Raw genomic sequence first — 27,330 nt, forward strand, 5'->3', positions numbered from 1 at the left:
TGTCCTCAACCAAAAAACCTTTTCTGAGGGTGCCCTGTGGGCCTGCCGTAAGCCCTGCAGGCACTGCTGCAAGAGAGTGAGACTGGGCGGGGAGTCCTGGGCTCCAGTCTCAGCTCTGAAATTAACTGCACAAGAAAATTCACGAGGCCTTTTCCTCTCACCCACGGAACGGCGCTAACACTTCAGTGACTGCCTGCCATGCTGGCTGGGAGGGTCAGCGGAGACTTTAAACTGGAAGGTTCCTGACAAATATGTGGGGCCCTGCCACCATCACGCCAAGCTTGCCTCTGGCACCTGAAAACAGGAGCTCGTGAGAGAAATCAGGACCAGCCCAAGCTCTGCCACTCACTGGCTGTGTGACTTAATGTCTCTGGACCCCAGCTTCTTTGCCTGTAAATGGCAATAATTGCTCCAACTAACAGATTTTAGAAACAGAGGTGATGCCCAGGAGACAGCCAGCCAAGGCTCCTACACAGACGGCAGGCCGAAGCATCTTCAGGATAGGTCTCCTGCCCTGAATCGGCCCCTCCTTCCTGCCCACCCAGGGCCCAGACCCATCCTCTTCCCTTCCAGGCGGGAATGGTGCTAAGGGCTGCCCGGAAAGGGCTCAGGCCCAGGAGGAGGGCAGGGCAGGGGACAGGCCAGGGAGGCACACGGAGCCCTCATACACAAAGGGGCAAACGTCCCTGTGAGCCCCTGGATCACAGAGCCCTGAAGTACAGACAGCCTGGGACCTTGGAATCACAGACCAGCTGTCACTGATCCCAATTTACAGATGAGGGCACTGAAGCAGAGAGCGGGTCAATACTGGCCTGAGGACACATTGCTGATAAGTGGCCCAACAAGGAATCCAAGGTTTCAGGCCATGCCGTAACCTCCCACGTGGCTCTGCAGGCTGAGAACACCCTACTCAGGTGTCTCCGGGCATCAGCCTGGCATCAAGCATGCCCAGAATGGGAAAGAGCTGGGGATGCTCCATAGCAGCCAGGCCTGGGCCTGGCGCTGAGGCCAGGGAGTCGGGAGCACGATCATAAAGGGCCCCCAGTGGCTTCCCTCAGCTCCTGGAACATCTCTTTTAAAACATTGTCTCGGGACTTCCCTGGCAGTCCAGTGGTTAAGACTCCGCGTTTCCAATTCAGGGGGCGCATGTTCGATCCTTGGTCAGGGAACTAAGATCCCACATACTGTGTGGTGCGGCCAAATGAATAATTAAAACTTAGAACAAAATAAAAATCTTTTAAATTAAAAAAGTAAAACATTGTCTTACCAATCACTGAGTTGTTAAGAACTTGAAAATGTACTACTTCTGGAGAATCTGGAGGGGCGGGGTAACTGGGACCCAGTTTCTGACCCCATTTCCCGGCCACTCACTGCCCCTCTGAGGCCCCACAGCTCCTCTCCCAGGGGGTCCGGGGAGTGGAATCCCTGGTCATGGGGATGAGCGCTTCAGTGGATACAGTTGCACGGTCCTCAGCAGAGAGGCCCGGGCCCTGGGCCACCCAGAGTTGGATCCTTGCTCCCTTCCTGTGTGAACTGGGGAAGGCACTCCCAGGCTGGTCATACCCAGTCACCTAGGTGGGCCCTCAAGAAACAGGAGCAGTTCGGGGGTGGGGGGGAGCTCTTTGGAGGCAGCCAGCTGGAGGCTCTCATCTGGGACATGACACAGATGGCCGAGCCTGGAAGGCCCCCAGGAGAGGGGACCAAGGGCAAAGCAGGAACTGGGCAGGGGCCGGCCTGCCAGCTGGAGCAGGGACCAGAGGAGATGGGTGATGGCAGAAGAAACCCACCCTGGGCCAGGGGCTTGATACACTTTAGTCTCTGCCACAGCCTGTATGGTGGCCTGTAACATTCCCATTTTACCAACAGGGAAACTGAGGCTCAGAGGGGCCACACCTACAGTAAGTGGCAGAGCCAGGATTCACACCTGGTCTGGCTGACTCCAAAAATGCCTGTCAGGGCCCCCCTGGGTAGGGGGTGGGGGCCAGGAACCAATGTCCACTAAAGCACTTCCTAAACGCCAGGCACCTGCTGGACACTCTGTATTCACGGTCCCTCAGCCTCACACTACCTGCGAAGTGAGTTCTACCCCTACCCATTCTGCAGAAAAGGAAATCAAGGCTTGCAAAGCAGAAGCCCTGGCAGGGGGGTACTGGAGCCTGGTCTGTAATCCCAGGGCTGTCGGCACCAAGGAGCTGTCACCCCAGCCACCGGGGATGGGTCCGGTCAAGAGCAGAAGGGGGCACTCACCTGGCCCAGATTGTCGAAGTTGTACTTGTGGTGGACCCAGCGGTAGTTGGCGGCCACACAGTCGGAGCGGTTGGTGATGTTGCGGGTGTCTATGCCCAGACAGTGGTAGAACTTGCCCTTGAAGAGCTGGGGGCAGGGACACGGGTCACAGGGTTAGTGACCATCTTGCCAGTGCTCCCAGGGGGTGGTGGGGGGAGTGCAAATCAGAAGAGGGCCCCGCCCCTCGGGGTCACTTCCTCCTTGTACGGCCTGAGCCAACCACTCCATCCCACTGTCTCTCCAAGTCCCCCAGCAGGAAGCGGGGCTGCTCGCATCCCATCTCACGAGTGAGGAAACTGAGGCCCAGTGGTGTCGGGCGATTTTCCCAAAGTCATTTGAGGTTTAAGAAGGAGCAGAGCCAAGCTTCACACCCTGGTCTGTCTGATTCTTAGCTCTTCCACAGACCCCAGAGATCAGACACCAGTACCCACACTGGGGATTCGGGCAGTGACTCCACGCGAGAAAGTTGCCTGTACATCCCCGAGAGACAGAGAGACGTAAAGGGACCCTCTCTAGGGACCCAAGCCCTCTCCATGTCAACTGCCTGGAAGCGACAAGGCCACTGTCCACACAGGGTCCACACCAAGCCGTTCTGCCCAGGAGGCCACGCTGTGAATCTCTCAGCAACCCCAAAGGACACCTGTGCACGGGGTTCCTCCAAACCTACAGCCCCAAACACAGGACCAGGTGGGGAGCCTGGGGGCCTCAGCACAGGGTTCAGACCCTCAAGAAATAGGGTCTCAGCAGCAGCTCAGACCGCAGAAGGCCCAGGTCACTCTGGCTACCCCCCAACACACACTCTGTGATCTGCCCCACTACTCGCTGTCCCTCCTCGAGGCCTCATTCTATACCCGGGCTGGGCCCCAACCCCACATCTGAGTCAGCTCAAGGCCCTGCCTGGGTCAGAGACCCTCCATGACCCCTACCCCAGAGGAGCCAAGCCCCAACTCCTTAGCTGCCATTCCAGGTCTCTCCCCACTCGGCCCGGCTCATCTCTCCATGCCAGCCGTAGCCCCGGGGCTCTCTCTCCACACGTGCCCTGCTTGGTCCCGCCTCCCCACACGTTGCCCATCTGCCCCTGACACACCTTCCCCCCACCGTGACCTGCCCAAACCTCCTGTCTTTCAAGGCCCAGTGCCAAGGCCACCTCCTTCAGGCGTTTTCCCCACTGTCCCCAGCCCACCCCTGTGCTCCCATTTACCCAGCCTGCCTTGCAGTCAGCCATTTGGGCCGTGTCTGTCTCCCTCCCTGGAATGGGAGCTAACTGCTGGCAGGGACCATGGCTGCTCCACTAGGGCCGCCTGGCACAAGGTCTGGAGAACTGGGCAGGAGTGTGGAGCCTCTTCCCCGACTGCAGAGCCCCCCGCCATGCCCTGCCCAGCCTGGGTGCCCCTCACCTGCACCCCCAGGATGCCGAAGATGACGAAGAACGCACAGCAGATGAGGACGATGTTGCCGATGGGCTTGAGGGAGGAGATGAGCGTCTCCACCACCAGCTTCAGGCCAGGTGCCCGGCTGATGACACTGCAGGCAAGAAGCGGGCAAGGGTACCGTCAGCCGTCAGCCAGGCCTGTAGACAACCCCTGCTAGGCCCAGAGTCACCAGAGCAGAGGCTCCCAGGCTCCAGATCTATATGAACAGCAAGACACTGTGCTTTGACCCCAACCCCTTGGGATCCACACCACACCCTCCTCTAGATATTAACGCCCAGAGATGGCAGTGAGCCACCAAGGGCACACAGGGAGTGGGTAGCAGCCCTGGGGGCCACCTTCAGCCCCCGCCTTCCAGCACCTGCTCCAGGCTCCTCCCCCAGGAGCGGGGCCCACAGGTGTGACCCTGGCCCTGCTCAGCTGGTGTTGGGCACATGCTATGGAGGGCTGAGTGGGTGTGGGTGGCCAGACTGAGGGGTTCACTTAGACCCTGGGGGCTTCCTTGGACAGTGCAGGGTTCCCCCATCCTCGGATGCGAGGGTCCTCACCGCAGGGGTCGTAGGGTGCGTAGCAGCCTCAGGACCCGGAGGACCCCCAGGATCTTGGCTCCCCCGGCCGAGGCCAGGGACACCACAATGTCGATGATTGACACGAAGACAAGGAAGCCATCCAGCACATTCCAGCTGCTGCGCAGGTACGCCTGCTCACCGAAGTACAGGCCCAGCGACACCACCTGGGGGAGGGGCGATGGGTGGGGTCAGCCAGACTCCTCGGGAGGGTGGAGCGAGATCAGATGGGCGAGGGGCAGAGCCAGGTAGGCGTGGGAGAGCCGGGAGCAGTGGGCTGGAGTGGACACGTGCCCTGCCGCCCCCTCTGAAGGCGGGCTATAGGTCTCCCTCTACCCAGGGAGCCACTCCCTGAAGCACCCCATGCCCTTCTCCCCGCACATCTGGTTAACCCAATTTGAAGCCATGGGCTCTGGGAAGCATCCTAGATAGAACCCTACCGCTGTGCCCTGCACCTCCAGCAGGTACCTCCACGACACTGGAAATGGGTTGTGAGCTCCTGGGCAGCGGGCACGAAGCTGACCGCATCCCGCCTTCCCCAGTCCTAGGAGCCCAACCCAGTGGCTGGGACCAAGTGGGGGTGAGCCTCCAAGACCATCTGTGGAATGCTGTTGAGGGGCAGGTGGGTGACAAGCTGAGCGGGGCTGGGCCAGGGGGAGGAGAGGTCCCAGGTGAAGCCAGGTACCTTCAGTGTCATCTCGCCCACAAAGATGGCTGTGAAGATGTAGTTGGACACAGTGAGGAAGATGCGTTCCTGAAAGAACCAGGAGATGCCGTGGATCCAGGGTCTCCCAGCATCGGTCAGCCTCTGCCTTCAGCCAAGGGGCACCCAGGAGAGGCCGCCACTTCACAGTCCAAGGAGGCGGCCCCCTCTCCAGAGGCAAGCTCCCGGCCACATCTCCCTCCATGGCATCCGGTCTCGCTGGGCTCTCCAACCTTCTCAGCCCACCATGCTGTCCCTCAGCAGGCCCTGGGGACCTGTCCCTCTGCCGCACTCCTTCCACCACCCGAAAGCCCCAGCCACTCACGGTGCTGCCGGCCTCAATCTGGGGCCGCTCCAGGGCGATGGTGATGCAGTTGAGGAAGATGAAGGCCAGGACGACATAGTCGAAGAGCTTGTGGGCGATGATGGTCTGACACAGGACGCGGAACCTGGGCAGGGTGGGCAGGGAGCCACGTGAGTGTCAGTTTGCCCCTTACCCTGGCCAGGAGGAAGGCCCCAGGAACACATGAGGACCAGAGTGGCCTGGAGGAAGCTGACCCTTCTTTTCTCTTGGCCACTCAACAGGTGGCGGCTTTAGGTCTCTGCCCAGGAGGCCCACCTGAAGCCACCTCTGCTGACCACACTGCAAGCTCCTGGCACCCGCCTAGCCCCGGCAAAGCTTTCCAAACACTGGCCCGAATCTCTAAGCCTTGTCCTCTGGCTGCGTGGACACACTGTCTGATACCCTCAGCTTCTGCCCCCAGGCCTTCCCTCGGGCTGCTCCCTCCACCTGGACCAGCCTCCCCCTCCTTACCACCCCTTCATCTACAGAACGCTATCTGCCTCCAAAGCCCAGCACAAAGGCCTCCTCCCCCAGGAAGCCTTCGGATGCCCCCCTCCAGATGGAAGCACCCCAGGTTACCGGAAGATTTATCCAACCTGGTGCCCAGCACAGGATGGCCTAGACTAGAGGAGCTGCCCGGGAAAGCCCCCACACGAACCCCTTCCTCCCCAGCAGACCCTCCACTACAGGGCCGGGAAGGCCCTCTGGGGTATGGGAAACCACCCGCCCGCCCCCTACCTCCCCACCGCGCCCTGCCAATGGCCCTGCTTGGCTTGGCAGAAATCTCTCCCTCCCAAACCTGTCAACCCCCTATTCTAACGCCACCCTGAGCCTGGCCCTGCCCACCTGTTCTCGGGGGAGAAGAGGTAGACAGACCAGTCCTTGCGGACTTCGCACCAGTCAGGCTTGTAGACGTCAATCATCTTGCGGACGCGGAAGCACAGAGTCTGGCAAGGGGAGGACGGGGTGCTGGCGGGTCAGCGCTGCCCAGAGCCGCTCATATCCACCCACCCTGACCATCCAGCAAAGTGGGGCCACTGGATGACCTCCGAACTCTCCCAGCAAGACCAGAACCCTCACCCCACCCAGGGCGGTCAGGGAGGGCTTCTCTCACAGGGGCGGGCCCAGCTCAGAGGTGCTCCGGCCCCGTCCCCTGTTCACCCACCTGAAGCCTTCTCCCCATGGCCAGGGTCCCCCTTAGGCAGGACCCCTGTCGGTCCCTCCCACTCCAGCGCCACCCCTCGACCACTCCCCGTTGCATCCCAGCTGACCTCCTCGTGGTCCCCTCCGTGGCCCCCAGAGCCTCGCGCACTCACGTAGTCCATCTCCTCTCCGTCCTCCCCGGGATCCCGGCGGTCGTCCATCTTGGTGAAGACGTCCTTGGCGATGCTGGGCATCCTGCCATTGCAGTCCTCGTGCCCGGGGACCGGGCCTGCCGCCCTCCAGGCAGTCCGTGGGTGGGTGCCCACGGCGGGCACCAGCTCGGCCAGGTCCACCGAATCTCTGGTGTCGAGGGACAGCGTCCGGCGGTGGTGGCAGTGACGGTGCGCCAGGTGGGGACCATGCTGCGCTTGGTGGGCGTGCGGGACGTGCGGGGCGTGCAGGGCGTGCGGGGGCGCGGCCCGCAGTGGCGCCTCCTCCCGGGCACCTTCGCAGGCCCGGGCACCGCTGCTGCGCTCCGCCGCCGAGAGCAGGGACTCGTGCTCCGCCGATGGTGGCTTGTGCTTGAGGCTGTTCCAGCTGGAGCGACGGCTGGCCCAGGCCCCACTGCGGCCCCACGGCCCGTGATAGGAACTCCGAGAGCTGGACTGGGAGGAAGCCCGGGGCTCCGGTCAGCGCCACCACACACACCCACGGTTGTGACTGAAGGGAGCCTGCACACCCGCTGAGGCCCAAAGAGGGTTGCCCACCTGGCCAGTGGGCGACAGAAGGGGCTAGACCCCAGAGGTCCTCTCCTTGCTCTGCCTCTCACTCCATCCACATCTACAGACACACGGGTACCTCCACTGTGTGGCTATGTCCCTCCTGCCACCTCCCTTCCCTTGATAACAGTACAGTAAGTCAGGGCATCTTCCCATTTTACAGGAAGGGAAACTGAGGCTCAAGAAGGGCTGTAACTTGGTCATGGGTACAAAGTTTGGCAGTGGCAGAGGCCAGATACAAGCTCAGGTCTGCCCAACCCCAAGGTCCAGCTCTCAACCCTACACATAGCTGCTAAAACAAAAACCCACCTCTCTACACCAGACCCACTGGCACTATTCATTCATTCATTCACTCACTCATTCCTTGTTGCCAGGTCCTGCTCTGTCCCTGGGCACCCAGGAATGCAACAGACATGGTCCCTGCCTGTTTCTGGCTGGGCAGTCTGGTGCCCTAAGCCTAGGTACCAGTATGAGGCTGGACTGGCAGACACTTCTCAGGGTCCCTCAGCACACACCCAGCAGGGAGTAGCCAACCAGAGCACCCCATGAGGACTCACCAGGGAGCGCTGGTCGTAGCTCACCCTCCCCAGTGACATGACACTGCTCTTGCGGGAGCCCAAGGCCATTAGCACGGGGTCTGGCTGCAGCGAGAGGCGGGGGGCGGATGCTGCAGCCCCAGTGGGGCCCAGATGTCCACCCAGTGGGAGATTGGGGTCCAGGTGCCCATTGGGGGTCATGGGGATTGGGCAGAGCTTGGGATCTGGAGGGTTCAGATAGAGACAGAGGGAGGAGCAGACAAGAGGACAGAACAAGAGCAAAAGAAGCCATGAGACAAAGAAACAGACAGGGACAGTAACAGAAATGAAGTTTTTCTGGAGAGACCTCCTCCACCAGGAAGTCCTCCTGCTTGGACCCCGTCACACGTGCCTCCCCTCTGCCCCATTTGCAAGGCTCTCAGCTTTATTTTTGGATGAGTGGATCCCTTGCCTTCTGTGTTCAGGGCCAGCTCCGAGCTTCACCCAACATAGGAACCTCACTCCCATGCCCAGTGCAGGAAGAAGGCAGAGCCTGCTTAGCCCCGTTACTGAGAAGGACACAGCATGGGCTGGGAGGTTTCTTCCAAGCTGCGCAGTGGTGCTAAACAAAACCCAGGCATGCTGAAGCCCAAGGCTCTTCGCTACAGGCCAGCGGTATGGAGGGGTGAGGGTGGGCTGCAGCCACCCCTGTGGCTAGAATTCAGGAGAGCCATGAATGTCACTGACCTTTGGCGATTTAGCAATTCTTTCAATTATAAATGTAAACAACAAACCATAGAGAATTAGCAGTCCTGAGCCTTGGCTTGAGGGGAAACCAGATGCTGTGCCCTCTGCCCAACTAGATCTGGGGAAGAGTCCTGGCCTCCTAGGTGACGAGTGGAGGTCCGTTTACCTCCGCCACTGTCCAGGCCCTCCTGGAGCTTGTCAAACTCCTCCATGTTGGATGAGCTCTGGTCCTCGTCCGAGTAGGAGCGATTGGCGTCGCCCTGGGAGACCGTCCCTCACGTTGGAACAAAAGTCAGCTTAGCCCTTCCCTCCCTCCTGAATTTTTCAATGGGTGTTTTCACCACCCCCCATTTTACAGATGGGGAAACTGAGGCTCAGAAAATGGAAGCGAGAAGCTAACGAGGACCTAGGCCACAAACCCACATCTGCCTGATTGTAAGTGTCCCCAAAGCCTCAGAAAATGAAGGAGGCAGGATCCAGAATCCCAGATCTTGGGGACTTTAGGATCTCACAGATGGAGAAGCCTAGGCCTACACCCCTGGGGGAGAGGCAGGGATCCTAGATGCAGATCCCCCCCCCCACTTGCATGCCTCCTGTGATGGGAAGCTCATCACCTCACTGGCAACCCCCTCCTCTGGAGACCTGTTGCCTGCTAGATGTTTGAATCGCAGTCCTCCTCCATCCAGACCACCCCCCGCCCAGTCTTGTGCAGGCCCCAGAGGGGTGCTTCCTCCACCAGGGCCACAGTCACCTCCGCCTGGAAGCCCTCCACCAGGATGGCCACCAGCAGGTTGAAGAGCACATAGTTGCCGAAGGTCATGAGGGCAACGAAGTAGAGGGAGGCCCAGGGGGAGGTGGAGGCCATGCCATTGTAGAGGACGATGTTCCAGTCCTCCTGGGTAAGGATCTGTGCAGGGAAGGGGGATGACAGCTCAGCCCCTGAGTATCTCCAGGCCCCCCAGCCCACTGGGTGCCCTAGGTGCAGGCACGCCGCAGCCCATGAGCACCTACAGCATCCTCTCACACACGCTCGGGCACACCCAGGGTCCTCGAAAACCATGGCCCTAGCTGGGGGCAGAGCCGCAGAATCATGCACGTGCATGTGTATGTGTGCTCACACACACACACACCTCTTCCTGCTGCCCGGCCCGCCCATACCCTCGAGGCCTATGTCACACACTCCTGCCCTGACACGTGCGCCCCACGGACCGGTGCTCCCTCCTGGCTGCTCCCCAGCCCCACCCTCTCAGCACCGTATCCCACCACCCAGGGCACAAGCCCCCCTGCCTTCTCCCCTTGTTCCTTCTGCCCCCACCACACCTGTGTGTACACACCCACTCAACCATGGCCACAGCACACGTGAGGAAACAGTCTCAGGGAAGAATCCTAACCCCACGGTCTCAGGGCAGGAGCGAGGGGGTGGGGACGGGCACCGGGCAATCAGTCCAGCTCCCAGAGCCAGCGCTGCGCCAGCCTGGCCACTGGAGGCCGGGGTTGAGGGGCCTCTTTGTCAGGCCACTGCTCTCCCCTGGATTCTCTGAGGCTGGGGGCACCTCCAAAAAGTGATCCTGGGAGAACTCCCTTCCCCAGACACCCATGGACACATGCGGGGGCTCACCTGGAACACCGTGACAATGGCCCACAGCAGGGAGTCGAAGTTCTTCCGGTCAGGGACTGTGTCTCCCGTGTCCGTGCGGAGGCTGAATTTGCAGCCAAAGATGTGCATCCCAAGGATGCTGGGGGAGAGACAGAGGTGGCTCGAGGGACTCACACACACAGAGCTCTCTGCCCACCCACCTTGTTTCATTCTCAGAACCACCCACTAAGATGGGAGGGGCCAGCGTTGGTCCCATTTTACAGACGTGAACACAGAGGCTCAGAGGGGCAGTACTCGCCCGGAGCCATAGGGGATTAAGTGATGGCGCCAGGATTCGTATCCAGGTTTGGGCTGTTGCCCGGAGAAGCTCAACCAGCCACGCTCCCCCAGGGGCCTGGCAGCCCCCGCAGGTGTGGCCCCAGGGTGGGCGGGACTCACCTGAAGATGAAGATGAACAGCATGAGCAGCATGCAGAAGGTGGCCACGTTGTCCATGGTCTTCATGAGCACCACGAGCTGCCGCCGCAGCGCGGGCATGAAGCGCACGAGCTTGAGCACCCGCAGCAGCCGGAAGGTCCGCAGCACCGACAGCCCGCCGTCCGCCTGCCCCACGATCTCCCAGACGCTGCAGCCCGCCGGGCGGGGTGGGCGGGGGAGAGAGGCAGGAAGGGTCAGAGCGAGGCCGGCAGGAGACGAGGGCAGAGCAAGAAGGAGGGGCCAGGTGGGCGGAGAGACGGACGGCTTCCATTCGTTCACTCATTCATCCAATGGGTATTGTTTCACGGGTCACTGCGGCTCGCGGCACCCTGAAGCCGGGGCTCTGAACCTGGATTCCATGGACCACCCCCCGCAAGAAGTCTATGGCGCGTAAATATCACTGACCTCTTTTTTGAGATTTAACATTCTTTTGATTATGAACGTCAGCAACAAACAGCAGAGAATTAGCACTTCCTGTGGCCTCGTGGTAGAGAATTAGCACTTCCTGTGGCCTCGTGGCCGAGAATTAGCACTTCCTGTGGCCTCGTGGCAGAGAATTAGCACTTCCTGTGGCCTCGTGGCCAATCGAAATCACTGACACTTTTCTACCACATGACAGCCGATACACGTGTTTCCAGATATCACTCATACTCATCCTCTCTTTGGAATGATGGTAGTCACGGACCCACTGCTGGATCTTGCTATTTAATGAATTAATCCAGAAGTGCATACACTGCTAAATCACAAATTTTCAAATTTTTTGATAACTGCATTTCAGTGTAATTAGCTTCCTTTGATCTTACGTACTTCATTTACTGGCTGGGGTCAGTGCATTCAATCCCCCTCCCACCCCGTTCTGTTTCTAGGCCCACAGGCTAGGGGCGGGATTGGGGTCAGCGGGGGAGGTTGGCACCTGATGATGACAATGACGCTGTCGAAGATGTTGTAGGGGTTCCGCAGGTAGTCAAAGAGCCCGAAGGCAGCCAGCTTCAGCAGCATCTCCAGGGCGAACATGCTGGTGAAGACCACGTTGCAGATCTCCAGGATGTTGGTCAGCTCCTCGGGCTATGGGGGTGTTGGGGAAGGGAACGGGGACCCGGTCAGGCCAGAGGGCTGCCGGGATACCCATCAGCTCTAGAACCTCCGGGAAGGCCTGGCTCTGCCACCCCGGCTCCACGACCTGCAGGTCAGTGTCCTTGCCAGAGCTCCATCCTCCCCCTGCACTTGGCCTCAAGAAACCTACAACTCTGCCTCATCTCTGCTGTCTTGAGAGGTCCACTGAGATGGGAACACGTGGGGCTAACCTTCCACCAAGTTGGCAATGATGCTGGTACTGCACACTAAGGGTCACATTATGATACCCATTTTACAGATAAGGAAACTAAGGCTCAAAAACAAGCCAGAGGTTACATGGCTAGACACAGAGCAAGACAAGGAGGCAAACCAGTGGCTGCGGAAACCCCGTTTGCCCACGACCCTAACCCATTTTGGGAGCACGTGCAGGACCTGCCCTGTGCACTTCACAGGCATCATGTAACTTAGTCCCTCACGAGAGTCCATTATGCATATGAAGCAGGTTCAGAGAAGGCCAGTCCCCTGCCCGAGACTGCACAGTTAGTAAGGGGCAGAGCCAGGGTTTGAACCCAGGCAGCCTGGCTCCAAGTCTCCACCCTTAACCCCTGCCTGTGCAGACCTCCCTACACAGCCTTCCCCTCACCTCCTTCCTTCCTTAGCAATGGCATCTCAGGATTACGGGTGGCTGGAGACCATCTGCCCTGGGAAGGGAGGACAGAGACCGTGCACCTACTGTGTGCCACCACGGCTCTCAATCCACCTGTCCACCTGGTCAGTGGGGCTTACTTCTCCCGCTTCTCAGAGGAGGACACGAAGGCCCAGAGAGGTTAAGGGTCAAAGTCACCAGCTGCTCAGAGGGAGACTGGCCCCTCTGGCCGCAGACCCAACCTCTGCCCCTGGAGCTATTTACTTGCTGGTTATTAGCAGTAGGTGACACCCCTGCAAGTGGGACCACCCAAGGAACCCCAGTGTATGAAACAGGCCACCCTGTTGGCCACGACTGGGGGTGGGGTTACAGGTCCTCCCCGCAACAGCCCGGGCCTCAGTTTCCTCATCCATAAAACGAGGGAATGGCGTAAGATGAGGGCCATACAAGGCTCCAGCCCCTTCTCTCCCTGCCCCTCCCCCAGCCCTGGCCCCGCCAGGACTGGTGAAGTGCCTGGTCTCTGCTCACCCTGGGCCAGCTTGTTCCCGCCTGAATCACAGAGAAGGGAAGGGCCATTTGTTAGGCCTGAACATGTGCCCGTGTTGAGCTCGACCCCAACACAGTTACTGACAGTCGATCTGTGAGGCCACTGTTAGCAACTCCATTTTACAGATGAGGAAACTGAGGCTCAGAGAAGGGAACTGCCTTGCTCAGAGCCACCCGGCAAGGCTGTGGCAGAGCCACCAAGTCAGACTCCAAACTGATCTCCTGGTATCCACACCCACACCTCCCCAAACTCGTCCATCCATCATCCACTTGTTCATCACTGCATGCACTCCACAGGCCTCCCAAGCATCCGTCAGGGGCCGGGCTTGTGCTGCCCAGGGTGGGCGGTGGTGAATGAATCAGCGCGTTCTTCCTGCCCTTGAGAGGTGCAGTCTCCGCCGGCAAAGCCCATCGTGCGAGTTAACAAACCACCCGGCGGTGACAAAAACAGAGGGAACTTGAGGGTGGTTTGGGGGAACAGGGCAGCGGAGTCAGGAGCAGCTTCCTATAGAGAGTGACATCTCGGGGAGACCTCAAAGCCGAGAGGGGGAGTGGGTGACAGGGAGAAGAAAAGGTTGTCCAGGCAAAGAGACCAGCCCGAACTCGGGCTGGGAGGCGGGAGAGTTCCCAGCATCAGCACCGCCCACCCCAGCCCAGCCACCCGCCCCCAACGCCCCACCCCCCACCCCGCACCGAGCAACAGGGCCTCAGGCACCTGACTTTGATTCCACTTGGGCCAAAAGGAGAAGAGAAAAAAATAACAACCCAGCCCTCCCGCTTTCCGCCTGGTGCCTGGGAAATCTAATAATACTGCCGGCTCCTCTCAAGGCCAGATAAAAGGAGAAGGCACCATTTCCATCTGTAATTACATCTGACTCACAAAATGGTCCCAAAAGGGGAGTGGGACCCTGAGAGAGGCCCCCAGTGGGGGAGGGGCTGGGGCCCGGCATCCCCGGCCGAGCCGGGGCCCAGGCGCTCCTCAGAGCTACCAATTTCCTAGCCCCCCAAAACAGAGGTGAAAGATTTGGACGCTGACAGGCCGTAATGGCAGTTGCCCTGCTCAGGGCCACACGCACTGCACACACACTCCCGCCCACCTGACACAGATGCGGAGCCTGCAGTTCTGCTCTCCCCGAAAGGTAGGTCACCCACTTGCTCCCCTCCTCCCTCGCAAGAGCTGTTTCTCTAGTCGAGCGCACACCTGTTAATCTTTTTCTAATGGACCATCCATCACTCCTACGAGCATTTTTCTGAGAGAGACAGCGAGCAGGAGAGAGAGATTGACAAATACACAGTGAGTGAGAGACCAAAGGGGGTGGTATGTGGAGAGGGACAGGGCAGCCACGAGAGAGATGGAGAAAGAGAGACTCGGAAGAGAGGTGGACTGATAGACAGACAAGCAAATGCAGGGTGTGAGAGAGACAAGACAGAGAGAGAAAAACAGAGATAAACACATAATGAAAGACCAAGATCATGACACTGTGAGTCAGAGACAGAGCCAGAAAGTGAGAGAGCAGGCAGACAGACAGACAGACGGACAGGCAGAGACTGCAGAGAGGTGGCTGGAGATGGCAAAGGCCCACCCCATGGAAGAGGAGGTGCCGAAGGGCAGAAAAACCAGGTTAAGCCAGAGGCAGGAGGATAGAGGGCCGTTGAGGAGGGGCTGCAACCTGAAGGTGAGGCCAGAAGCAGAGGGAGACGGGGCAGGGGCAGGACCAGCTCATTCCTGCTGGACGCCAGGCTTGGGAGGCCCAGCTACCCAGCCTCTGGCCACTTCTGCAGGGCCAGATAAGGGCCCAGCTGGACAGGGGTCTCTAAGCTGCCCCCAGGAACCCCTTGAGCCCAACATCATTCTCATGATAACAATGGCAGCTGGTGTTGAAACACCTCCCATGTGCCAGGCGGTGCTGAGCACTTTCCACGGATTATCCCGTCTAAGCTCAAATATTACCCTATAGTATCCACATTTTACAGCCAGGAAACCTGAGGCTCAGAGAGAAGTGACTGTCCCTGGCCACAGCCAGGCAGCGGTAAAATCCGATCTCAAACCCAGGTCTCCTCCCTCTGGCCCGCCCCACCTCCCCATGGCCCAGGTGCCCTCACCTGCACCACACTTCTGACTTCAGCCTCCAGTTCAGCATGGACAGGTCACTGCCCTGCTTACAAGCCTTCCACGGCTCCCCACTGCCCTAAGGATAAAGCCAGTCTCAAGACCCTTCATGGTCTGACAGCCCCTGGCCTCTTGGGCTGTCTGCCCTGCCCCAGGTGCACATCCTCCTTGAGGGCTCAGGGTCTTTCGTAGGAATGCCCATGCTCCTGCATCTGTCCCTTCTTTGTCTAATGAAATCCCAGTCGTCCTTCAGGATCCATCTCCAGTGCCATCACCTCCAGGAAGCCTTCCCCAACTGCAGCTCATGTTGGTGTCTCTCTCCCCTAAGTCCTCACAGAGCTGGAATGTCAGGTACTGAGCCACTCCATCTTCCTCTTCCCAGAGTCACCCCAGATCTGGCTTGGCAGTGACTTGCTGAGACTGCTGAAAAGAGAATAAAGCCTGACCCTCTCTTTGCTGTCCGACGTGGTGAGCATCCTCTAGCTCCAGGACAGCCTGGTACAGCTCCGGACGAGTCATGGGCCGGGACGGGCGAATGCTGGGAGAGGGAGGGGCTGAGAGAGGCTGCTCCCAGGAGCAGTGCCTCCCCACACCCTCCCGTCGGCTTCCTGGAACCTCCAATTCAGCCTCAGCATCTCAGCTTCTCACCGCATCACGCTGGGCAAGCCAGTCCGCCTCTCTGAGCCTCGGTTTCCCCATCTGCCCAGTGGGGACAAGACACTCGCCCCGCCTGCCCCGGGGGCTGCCGAGGGGATCACACTGGTAAGATATGTGACAGCAAATGATGACAGAGAAATCTGGCTGCCCAAGCCGACCCCGCCCACCTGCCTGTCACCCAGCCTCAGTCACAGACTGTTCCGGGCCCACTCCCCTCCAGGGCTATGCTGACTTCTGCAACATCTGAACACCTCATGGGTCACACACAGGCCACTGCCTGGCTGACCCCCACTTTCCCTTGTCACCTCCTCCTAGGCCAGTCCCTGCAAGGAGTAGCTGTGGCCACGAGGAACCTGGTGACACTCCCTTGTGATTTTAGCAGCAGTGGCCACCTAAAGACCACGGGCACCCACAGTCTCACCTCTCATTCGAGCACCTGTGACCACAGAGGCCGGGGTGGCCCCACTTCACAGACGGAGCCGGAAAGCAATGCCCAGGCTCTGTCCTGCCCTCACCACCGGCCCCCCCGGGCCCCCACCCGGTGGCCACACCAACCTCCCTGCCGGCAGGGGCCGCCACGATGCCTCCCTCTGCGGTCACTTGCTCCGCGGGAGAGGCGCTGCGAGCGTTCACCGGCCTCTCCTCCAGCTCCCCCCTTTCTCCCTGCCCCCTGGCAGCCCTGGGCCGCCTCTCTCTGCAGGCAGCACCTCAGGGGCTGCTCAGAACAACCTCAGGGGCGGAGGGCTTCCTGCCAGCAGCGTCTGGGAGCCAGGGGCGAGGAGCAGAACTTCCTGCGCCCCCCACAAGCAGGCCCTGCGCAGAGCTTGGCCAAACAATGGCTGCCGCTCAGAGCTGCTTTAAAGAGAGTATTTTTAAAATTCTCCCTCCCCCTCACTTTTTCCTTAATTAATAATTCTTTGAGGCTCCAGACGCCAGCTGGTAAACTTACCCCAAGGGTGGTGGTGTAAGGCTCCAACAAAAGAGTCACAAATCTTTCTTGACGAGTGGGCACCTACTATGCGCCAGGCTTCTGAATGCATCGAACCCTCCCAGCTACTCTGGGAGTAGGGGGTCTCTGTGCCCATTTCCAGATGGGGGACACTGGCCGAAGGAGGCCAAGTGACTTGCCCAAGGCCACCCTACCAGCCGACAGCAGAACCAGGGATGGAGCCCAGACCTGGAGCGGCAAATTGCAGCTCTCTGGTGGTGGTCTTCAGAGTGTGGCTGGGATTGGGCGGGGGGGGCGGAGGGGGGTTGTTAATACCTGTCTTGAGGATGGTTGTGAGGACTCAATACACCAGGCTGGCTCGCGGCCTGGCACTTGGTGCCAGGGAGCCAATCCTTATGACGGAAAGGGCACGAAGTTAGGGCACCTGCTTGTGGATGAGAAGGCCGGGGAGGATCCTTTGAAGGGGCAGAGAGCACCTGCTGAGGGCAACCCAGTGGGGGGACCAAGAGGGGTCCTACGGTGCCAGAGAGAAGAGGCTCCCCCGTCCGGAGGCTAGAAAGTTTGCCCTCTTCCCTGGTGGCGCAGTGGTTGAGAGTCCACCTGCCGATGCAGGGGACACGGGTTCGTGCCCTGGTCCGGGAAGATCCCACATGCTGCAGAGCGGCTGGGCCCGTGAGCCATGGCCGCTGAGCCTCTGCGTCCGGAGCCTGTGCCCCACAACGGGAGAGGTCACAGCAGCGAGAGGCCCGCGTACCGCAAAAAAAAAAAAAAAAAAAAAAGAAAGTTTGCCCAAAAGGACGGGGCAGAAGGAGTGAGGGGGGACAGGCCAGGCAGGAAGACCCTGAGGAGGCTTGGGCAGGGACCATAGCCTGGCCTGAGGCTGGGGCTGCAGAGAGAGGGAGAAGCTGGACCCAGAGGTTGGAGCCACCCTGGCCACCGTGTTTGGCCATGGAGGGATGGCTGGGAAGGCAGGAACCAGTAGTACACTGGCAAACGGGCCTCTGAAAAATACAGCCCTGATTTGCAGCGTATGTCAATTTCCATGGTGTAAATACTCCCACCATGGCCAGTTTCAAGCTACCAACTGTTTATAACGATGGGCTTGCAAAATCCTTGAGTATGAGAAAATTGGCTCTGGCGAGCTGGTTCCACAAGCCACTGGCAGGGATGGTGCTCAGGCCCTGGTGTAGCAGGACTGTGACAGGCACCCTTGGTGCTGCCCCACCCAGAAGCTAGAGCCAGCACCCCAACAGTGCAGGTTCCCTGTGGGGCCTTCCCCGGGGATGCTGGGCCAGGCAAAGGCCAGAAGGCTGGACCCTAGGCGAGGGGGTCCAGCCTGCCTGTCTCACCAGCTTTACCCTGCAGAAAGCCTCCCCAGCCCTCCCCAGAGACACTTAGTTAAGCCAGAATAACTGGCAAACAGGCAGCTCCACGCAGAGTGTGGCGGCAGCCCCAGGGGCCGCATTTAAGTAAACTGAATGACGCCTGTGCCTGGTGAGCAAATGAAGAGGGACGTGAGAGTGTGGCCCACACGGGGCACAGGGGGGAGGGGCTGCAGAAAGAGGGCCACGGGGAAGCCAAGGAGGCGTCGAAACCCTAAACTCTGCGGTGGTGTCAGTCTTGCCACACAAAGATGTGGGTTCAAATTCGGCCCCTGACTGGCTATGGGACCTTGGGCCAGTGACATCCCCTCCCTGGGCCTCAGGGTCGCCAACTGCCAGGTGGAGTGCCCCATAGGAAAGGGGTGCAGCTTAACGGAGGGACCCCACCTAGCAGCTGGGGGACAGTGGGAGGCAGAAAATGATGTTCTTCCAAATGGATCCAGGGCTGGACTTGTCCAGGCTGTCACCCAGGGTGTGACCTATGGATTGGGGACATCTGTGCGAAGCCCCCAGAGCCCTCCATTCTGTGTCCCCACAAAGACCTTCTTGTACACATCCTCCCTGTGCTCCTGCTACTTCCCAGAAGCCATGCCCTCCTCCATGTGCTATCCCCCATTGGGGACCCTTTCTCTGAACTCATCTCACCTGTGAACCCCCAGCAGTACCCCCGATGGCCTAGGGGGCCTGGGACACACCAATCAACGCAGCCAACACCCTCCCTGCACCCCACGCACCCAGAGCTGAAGACAGAAGAAACCACAGGTTTGGCCAAGAAGGGAGATGGGGGACAGCCTTCGCAGGGCACCCCTGGGGCCCCTCAGTGCCGTGGGGCTGTGGTGAGGCGGGGAGTAAGTCGGGGGCGTGAGGGGCAGGAGGACGTCCCACCTGCGGAAGGTATCAATATGCCGCAGGTGGAGCACAAAGGGCCTTGAATATCAGTGGAAAATCTGAATTTTGTGCCAAGGTCAGCGGGGGCTCTGGAAGTTTGGGGGCAGGGGCGCTCCCAGCCTCTGGAAAGACCACTCCAGCCGTTTTGGGGAGGGTCACATGGAGAGGCGACAAATGGAAGTTAGGAGTCTGCAGGGACTGGCGGGGGATGGGTCGTGGGGGACCTGGTGTCCACGCTGGGAGGCTCAGAGGGAAAGGAACCCCATCCCCCCGTCCACACTCCAAGGGGCCATTCGGTCACTTGTTGACCCTGAGCTCCGCCCCCTCTGTGCCTGGCCCTGGGCTGGGCACTGAGGTCACGTGGCTGAAGGGGCCGCAGGTCAGGGGAAGACAGACAGACGGCGGCGTTCGACAGGCCCCCGTGGGCCCCGCCTCCCGACACTCGCCTGCTGGTGGTGCTCAATGCCCATGCTGATGGTGTTGACCAGGATGGCCATCATGATGCCCCGGTTGAAGTACTTGCTCTCCACGATGCCCCGCAGCTTGGCTCGCGTCTCCCGCCACACGTCTCCGCACAGCCAGGCAGCCCCGTCCGCCCGCCCCTCCTCGTCCTCCTTCTCCAGCTCCAAGGAGGCCCCATCCTCACCGCTCCGGGCCCCGTGCCCACCGGCCTCGTCCTCGCCGTCGCCCGAGCCCCCGGAGCCCGAGCCCTCCTGGCCCGAGTTGCTGCTGCCCAGGCCTGAGGGCGGCCGGCCCGCCTCGTGCTGGCAGCGGGGGCAGCTGGCGGGGTCGGAGGCCAGAATGGCAGAGACGGGCTGCACCAGCGTGTGGAGCGTCGAGTCCGGGGGGCTGTGTCGGGGGCACAGCTCTGGAAAAGAAGCCGAGGCCAGGGTTGGTGCCTCGGGTCCCGCAGGAGACGGCCCCCGCGCGCACTAGGCCCGGCCCAACCTGGGTTACCACTCGCGTGTGCCCACAGGGTCTGCCTGGAAGCCACCAGCCCTGCCTGGAGGCCAAGGGGCTCGTGGGTCCTGGGGAAACAGCTTCACCCTCTGGGCTTTGTTGGCCTCCGAGGAAAAGCTGCACCAGGAACACCCACACACCGGGGCCACGGGGCGGATCCTGTGGTTAATACGCGGGATGAGCCCAGAGCTGTGTCCTCGCCCTGTCACCTCCCGCCCCGTGGCCCCAGTCTGGTCACTGAAAGACCCTCCAGGAACCCCAGCCCCTCCCCACCGTCCTGCTTCATGATATCATGGAGCTTGGAAAACGGCTGAAAAGGCCATTGTGGAGGGTAGACACCCCTCAGAGGAAGCCAAGGTGGCCTCGGCATTCCTCAATTCTCCCGCCCGTGTGGGGGGCCTATCACCAAGGAGGAAGCGTGGAGCCGGGGCAGGGGCAAGCCCTTGCTCTAGAAGCACCACCCCTACGACTCCCTCCGACACAGCTGAGTCAGGGTTAACCCTGGGAGGGGGCAGGAGCTGTCATCCCCCCAGCTGCCCAGGGAGAGTGCGAGAAGCTGGGCCGGTCTTGGACCCACGTTCTGTGATCTGTGAACCATTTCAAAAGGGGTGTCAGAGAGGCTCTTTCTGGATAGTTTGGTTCCTTCTTTATATTTGTCTGTGTTTTCCTAGAATACACAGGTTTGGCTTGCGGAGCAAAAAATAAATAAATAAATAAACGACGTTAAAGGGAAAGAAAAACCTGTAATGTCTACCGTCCATTTCCACACTTGCTTCCAAACACCTCCCTGTGTCTGGACAAGGCTCTGACTCAGTCACCCTCTAGACCGGTGGGGCAGCCGGAAGCCCAAGGGTGGGCCACCTCAGTGCTGGAGGTCACGGCAAAGCCCTTCCCAGCCTGACTGTACATGGGGCTGGGCCCCCTAACACTTGTTTCCCAAGGAAGGGAGATGGGGGAGGCACGAAGGCCCAGGGCAGGGGGCACGGCCTCCCTCCAGAAGCCTGTCTAGGGCTTCTCTCCACGAGGTTTCTACGGAGAGGGCGATGGGCGGCAGCAGGAAGCCCTGAGCTGTAAACACCCCTCCCCGCGTCATCCAGGAACACGGGGTGCCAGCCTTGCCCGACCCCAGCTCCCCTGTCCACGTGCTGGGCCAGCCCACGGGCCACCTGGAGCCTCCAAGACCACGCCTGGACGGCTGGCCCCCTGGGGGCAGCTGGGCGGCAGCTCTGAGGATGAATTCTTCAGCTTGCCTCCGAGAACCTCAGGTTCCCAGAACGTGAGACCTGCAGGGGCAGGGCCTGGGGGTGGCCGGCTCCCCCAGTGCATGGCCTCATCCTCACTCCACGGCGAGGAGCCGGGCCATCCACCGTCACAGCTGCGCCTACTCTGGGCTGACGCTGGCTGACTTCCTTGTGGGCACCGCCTGGGGGCAGGACCGGGCCTGGGGTGGGGCCCACCTCCTGTGGCCCTTTGCCTCCTCCTACGGGAGCGGTTCACGTCCCGCTAGAGGTGGGCTCAGCAGAGCCTGCAACTCTGACGTCCCCAGTGCCGAGCTTTGGTCACTGACACTGTGACCTTAAGTGACTCCCTTCATCCCTCTGGACGTTAGTTTTTCCATCTGAACGCTGAGGCTAATGTTACTCACTCTGCTCCCTTCGCAGGACTGTTTTCTAGAACAGATGAGAGAACAAATGGAAACCCCTTTTCAAGCCTACGCTGCTAACTCTCTGGAACCGTGCACAGTCGAGCAGGAGAAATGGCCCCAAGGCAGGAGCAGATCACAGTGTTCGTGTGTCCCCAGCATGCCCTGCCTCTCTCTGCAGGGCTGGCCACGGCCCTTTCATTCCAGGTGCCCGACATCGCTGCTCAGGTGTGCTAGCAAGCAGGCAGGCGGCCACAGGAACCCATGGGGGATCAGCGGGGTGAGAATGGAGACAGGCTACAGTGGTGGAGGGATTTTATAGTTTCACAAGACTAAGGACAGACTATTGTTCATTCTTTCAAGCATGGTTCCCAGGGCGGAGCCCGAGTCCCTGTGCACACATGGGATCCGAAGAAAATTCCTCCAGGGCAGGGCTAGGTCCCCCAAGCGCAGGGCTAGCCCAGGCCAGGCACCAGCAGGTGGTCAGGAAAGGGGGCAGGGAACCCGGGGGTGTGGACTGGAGCTACCAGGGGAAGGTCCGGGTTCTGAACTTGCTGGATACCTCTGCTTGTGCTGGGAAGAAAGGGCACGTTTGCAAACAGTGCCGTTTCTGAGTCCCCAGCTAGAGGCACACGAGGCCTGCGTGGGGCACCCTGGAGGTCAGGGGAGGTGGGCCACTTACCGTAGTGCCTGGGCTCCTTGACGTGGGGCTTGGGCTTGGTGGAGCCGGGTGCCCCCGGGGCCTGGCGCCGCCTCTGCAGGGCCTGGTAGAGGCCCAGGGCCCGGCGCTTGGCCTTGCGCAGGATGTGGCAGACGTACTGGAAGATCTCCTCGTAGCAGTCGCCGGGCTCGGCGTAGCTGGCCACCGTGCTGGAGGACAGGTAACGCTGCCGCTGCTCCAACATCAGACGGTGTTCCCGCTGCTTGGTCTCCGAGAACTGGGTCGCTATGACAACGAGGCACAGGTTGATCATGAAGAAGGAGCCCACCTGTGACCAACGGGAGGAGAGGACAGGGACAGAGGGGACGGTGGGGTGAGAGCAGGTGGGAGCAGGGGCGGGAGGGTGGGAGAGGGAGACAGAGAAGGAGACAGAGAGACGGGGAGACGGCGATGGAGACGGGGAGACGGCAACGGAGACGGGGAGACGGCGATGGAGACGGGGAGACGGCGATGGAGATGGAGGGATGGAGGCAGGGCGAGAAGCAGAGGGATACAGAGGCCGAAAGGAAGACCGGAGGAGGGGCAGGGGCAGATCCCAGACATGGAACAGGGAAAGAGACAGCCAGAGACAGGGGGGTACAGACAGACAAGGGCAAAGAGGGACACCAGGGGAGAGTGAGACAGGCTCAGAGAGGACAGAAACGGAGGGTGTGGGAAGCACAAAGTGACAGGGGAGGGTGGAGACAGGGAGAGAGGAGGGGAGGGCGGAGCGCCCAGAGAGACGGAGAGGCACGGGCACAAATAGGGACAGGAAAAGAGCGCTGAGGCCTTGCTCTGGGAGGAGGCTGGGGCTCAGGACAGCGGTGGCCCAGGCAGCTCCCCAGGCCCCCCTGAGGCCTGCTTTCAAGCCCTCTCCCCTCAGGCCCCTAGGCCTTGGCCACGGCTGCCCTCCCACCTGGGACATCAGCGCTGAGGGCAGGGTGGGAGCCACAGCCCCCCTCAGGCTACCCGAGCCCTGAGTCGCACCCCAGCCCTGCCCTCACTACGGCCCTGACTTTGGGCCTCCAGACAAGAAAAGACAAGCTTCCCTCAGAAAGGGCTTAGCTGGGCATCTTTATCTGGGCTTGGATGGGGAAAGGCTACCTGGCTAGTGCTAGGAATTCTGCCACCTCAAGTCCCAGGGCCCAGCTCCAGGGGCCACTGCAGGCAGAAGAGCCCCAGTTTCCAGAGGCAGGCGCCTCCCAGGCACATGCTAAGCCTTTGAACAGACTCAGCGGCAGACTCTCACCTGCCAGAGGGAGGGGGCAGTGTGCGTTTCACCCTCCTCCAGGCTGCCTGCCAGAAGGTTCCTGTAGGCCGCAGCCCCAGTCACTGATCTCCCTTCCTTCCTCTCCCCCACAGCATAGCTGGGGAGCTGGGGCTCAGGAGGGGTTGCGGGAGTTGGGGGGCTTCCTGGCCCAGAGGACTCTGGGAAAACCCCCTGCCTCTAAAGTAAGAAGATGCCTCACTCATTTGCTCTCTCCGCATTTCCTGGAGACCCGCTCGGCAGGCCTGTGTGAGGGTCACGGACCCCGTCCGCTGGGAGCTCACACCTGGCAGCCTCTACCCAGCCCGCCTCTGTGGCTGCTGTCCCTGGGTGACCAGGCAGCTCCCCATTCCCTCTGGACCTCCATTTCCCCATCAAAAACATAAGGCTCGGATGAGCTTAGGACTTCTGCACTCAGAAGGAGTACTGGGGACCTGCGTGCAAAGTCTGAGGACCCCTCACCGGCTGTGTGGCCCAGGCCAGGCACCTCACCTCTCTGGGGCTCAGGGTCCACAGCTGGGAAACAAGCAGGTGACCCTGCGTGGCCAGGGTTGTGAGGGTAAAAGAACGGCACGGTCACTCAGCCTCTGCTCGCTGGGTGCTTCCCAGCACCTGGAAAACTCAGCATCCTCACCCTTTCTCCTGTGACAGGGCCCCCCGGGGCCCAATAATCGCAGCAATCATAGCAGCAGGACACGTTTATTGAGCATGTACTGTGTGCCAGGGGCTGTGCAGCCGCAGGCTCTGTCTCCTCTAACCCTCCCCAGGGCCCGTGAGCCAGGTGCCGTCACTGTTCCCCGCTTCACCGTGAGCTCAGGGGGCTGAGGGTCCTGCCCAGGGTCATGTTGGGAGTTACCAACCCCAGACTCCACCCCTAAGTCCATCAGAAGCAGATGAAGCGTCCTCCAGCCTCTCTCTGGAACTCAAGGCTCCTCTCGCAACCTCAGTGGTTCACAATCCCCCCACTGCAGGATTCCGTCTGGCCTCAGGGTCTCTGTGAGGCGTCCCCTGCCCAGAAGGCTCTTCCTCTGGCTCTTCCCCCTCCAGGCTTTAAGGCTCAATTCTGGCATCCCCTCCTCCAGGAAGCCTCTCACTTCCCCTATCCCTTCTCCAAGCCGGGTGAGAGGCCTCCTGTGGGCTCCCTCAGCCTCTTGGACTTCCTTCGGTGGTGGCTCCTAAGATGCAGTCTGGTACCTGTCTGCTGTAGCCCATCTTCCCCCACAGACTGTGAGCTCCCAGGGGGCAGGGAGGGCCTGACTCACTGCTCAGTACCCAGTACTCGGCTCAGGGCCTGGCGCAGAGCAGGCTTCCCTGAATGTGCTAGGGAATGAACAAGCCAGTGGATGGACGGCAATGCTGAACAAAGCCTGGGTCCCTCTCTTTCTATCTAGGGTGTCTCCTCATGGGTCCAAGGCCCCAGCACCCCCAGGAAGGCATCGGAGCTAAGCCAACAGCGGGGGTGTCTCAGGTCGGCTTCTGAGCCCCCAGGTCAAAGTCCCAGCAGCCCAGGATGGGGTGCTGCCCCGGAGTCCCAAGCGTGCTCTCTCCCACAGCCAGGAAACCAGAGATCCCAGCTCTGCAGCAGCAGGGAGCCAGCAGCGACTCTCCCAGGAGTGAATCACCTTGACATCTGGGGACTGTGCTGTGGCTGAAGCTGCACCCAGGCGTGACAAGGCGGATGAGCTCGTTCTGGGGAGACTGTGCAGGGGAAGGCGGGAGGGGCCGGCCAGACAGCGGGCCCTCTCTGGGGCCAGAGAGAACACCCCTTCATCTCCAGGTCTCCCCCACAAGACAGAGCTGCCCGAGAGCTGGGAGTCCCTCCGAGAATTTCAGGGAGTTCTACCGGTTCACAACCAGCCTCAGCCTCCTCTCCAGACCCTGCCCGGGAAGCAGCCCTGGGCTTCTGTTTCACAGCATCTCATCTTCCCGCCCCAGGAAACGAGGGAGGTGCTGGAGCCCTTGAGACGCTTCCATCCTGAGGCTGCATCCCTGCTATGGTCATAAAAGGATGTATTCCCAGAGACTACGAGACAGAGAAACACAGGCAGGAGCAGCGGGTGGACTTAAATGCCCAGAAATGAGAACTGAAGGCAATCGGAAGTGATGGATGCCTCCACAGCCACCCCGACGAGCTCCCTCAGCCACCGGCCGCTCGGCTGCATTTACAAACTGCCCCTCCCGCTCTCTCCCACTCAGCACTCGGGCTCTGCAGGGGTACCCTGGGGACTCCCAAAGAGCCCCGCCCCCACCCTGGGGTCCCCTGGCCCATGGGTCCCTGAGCTTTTGCCCAGAGAGCCCCAGCTCCCCCGACACTTACTATGATAAGCAGGATAAAATAGATGAAGTTGTAGAACGAGTGAGCATCCATCACGTAGTACATGATCTCCACCCAGCCTTCCAGGGTGATCACCTGCAGGCAGGACAGAGCAGAAGAGGAGAGAGCGACCCTGAGACGGCTGAGCCTCCAGGAAGGCAGGCAGCACAGGGGAAGCTGCCCCAGACAGAAGCCCCACCGCGTGCCGGGACACTCTACACACGTCCCCTCTCGTACTTCTCCCAAGGGCTCCACGGGACAGCCATCCTCATCCCCAACATGCAAGTGGGGAAACCGAGGCTCAGAAGGTTAGGACGCTTGCCCAATGTCACACAGCCAGGAAGGAATGGACCAGGGACTTAACCTGGTGCCTCTCGCTCCAGAGCCCCCCACCTTCCAGTCTTCCGCACCAAGGCAGAAGGACTGGAAGCAGGGGGCCCTCGGCTGCGGCTCCAGCTCACCCCTGGGCCACTCTCTGAGCCTCGGCTGCATCTTCAGTGTGTGGGATCAACAGAGCCCTCCTGGCAGGGTCGGGGCGCAGCTCGGGTGAGCCCGGGACGGGGGCTGTGAGAAGCCTGGTGTGACTCTGTCGCCCATGCGCTCTCCCAGAGAGGAAAGCAGAGGAGCCTTGGGCGAGACGAACGCCCGGCGCCCCCAGCACCGCGGTCTTGTTCGCTTCTGGCAAATGCACAGAGCGTTTGCCAGGTCGCTGCCACCCACCCTCTCGGGGCCGGAGGGTCCCAAAACGCAGCTGCTGGGCTGTGATCACATCACACCTTGCAGCTCTGAATTCTGTGATCCTGTGGCTCCCCGGAGCAAAGCGTGCCAAGCAGACCCCTCAGCGGCTTCTCAGCCACCACCCTCTGCACCTGCCCCGTCCTTCCTTCTGGCGACAGCAGGAAGGCAACCCTGACTGAGCATTCACTGCACACTAGGCTCGGCTGGCATCGTCTGGTTTATTCTTCTCAGCCACTCAAGGCGGGGGGGACCTGTTATTACCCCCATTTTAGAGATGAGAAAACTGAGGCACAGAGCAGGCAATACACCTGAGGGCCTACAGCCCTTTCTTCGAATCTCAGTCGCTCTGACGTGGGCTGATAGCGCCTGTTGTGCCGGCAGGACGGGCAGATTTCAATGACACGGGTGGCAAACCCCCAGCACAGAGCCCCGCCTGCCAGGTGAAGCTGCTCACCCCACCCAGCATGGGGGCCGGTGCCAGGCCCGAGGGCCCCACCTGGAAGATGACGATCCAGGCATAGCCGATGTTGTCAAAGTTGATGGCGCCCTTGTGGGGGTTGGCGCTGCCTGTACGACACACATTGTAGTAGCGGTTCCAGTTGACACAGAGCCCACTGGCGTTGAGGTCCTGGCGCCCCGCCCCAAAGTCATAGACGTCATCCTTGGACAGGCAGCACTCGCGGCCCTGCTCCTTGAGCGGGGGGATCTCGTGGCAGCCCATGATGCCGTTGTCCCCCGACAGGGAGCAGATGAAGGGCATCTCGTCGTCCTCCTCCGGCTGGTAGTAGGGGGGCAGGGCCACATCCCCTTGTCTGTCCACAGGTGATGGTGGGGAAAGAGGAGAAGGGGAGGGGTCACTGCCACACAGCATG

At 60.6% G+C, this 27,330-nt stretch overlaps 1 protein-coding gene across 1 annotated transcript in view; it reads right to left on the reverse strand.

Annotated features, from left to right (window-relative positions):
* The window catches only part of CACNA1I (calcium voltage-gated channel subunit alpha1 I), a 54,162-nt gene that overhangs the window by 20,763 nt on the left and 6,069 nt on the right, over positions 1-27,330 (reverse strand). Inside the window, exons 3-20 of the mRNA XM_032646159.1 lie at positions 26,955-27,270; positions 25,724-25,816; positions 22,122-22,428; positions 19,284-19,705; positions 11,499-11,650; positions 10,548-10,733; positions 10,131-10,248; positions 9,264-9,419; positions 8,679-8,772; positions 7,808-8,010; positions 6,645-7,136; positions 6,175-6,275; positions 5,311-5,434; positions 4,968-5,036; positions 4,723-4,890; positions 4,265-4,449; positions 3,684-3,810; positions 2,248-2,373 (exon numbers count right to left, since the gene is read on the reverse strand). Coding sequence (XP_032502050.1) covers positions 2,248-2,373; positions 3,684-3,810; positions 4,265-4,449; positions 4,723-4,890; positions 4,968-5,036; positions 5,311-5,434; positions 6,175-6,275; positions 6,645-7,136; positions 7,808-8,010; positions 8,679-8,772; positions 9,264-9,419; positions 10,131-10,248; positions 10,548-10,733; positions 11,499-11,650; positions 19,284-19,705; positions 22,122-22,428; positions 25,724-25,816; positions 26,955-27,270 — 3,439 coding nt within the window. The remainder of the gene's footprint in view (positions 1-2,247; positions 2,374-3,683; positions 3,811-4,264; positions 4,450-4,722; positions 4,891-4,967; positions 5,037-5,310; positions 5,435-6,174; positions 6,276-6,644; positions 7,137-7,807; positions 8,011-8,678; positions 8,773-9,263; positions 9,420-10,130; positions 10,249-10,547; positions 10,734-11,498; positions 11,651-19,283; positions 19,706-22,121; positions 22,429-25,723; positions 25,817-26,954; positions 27,271-27,330) is intronic.

Source organism: Phocoena sinus, chromosome 10 (genome assembly GCF_008692025.1).
Source record: "Phocoena sinus isolate mPhoSin1 chromosome 10, mPhoSin1.pri, whole genome shotgun sequence".
Lineage (NCBI taxonomy): Eukaryota > Metazoa > Chordata > Mammalia > Artiodactyla > Phocoenidae > Phocoena > Phocoena sinus.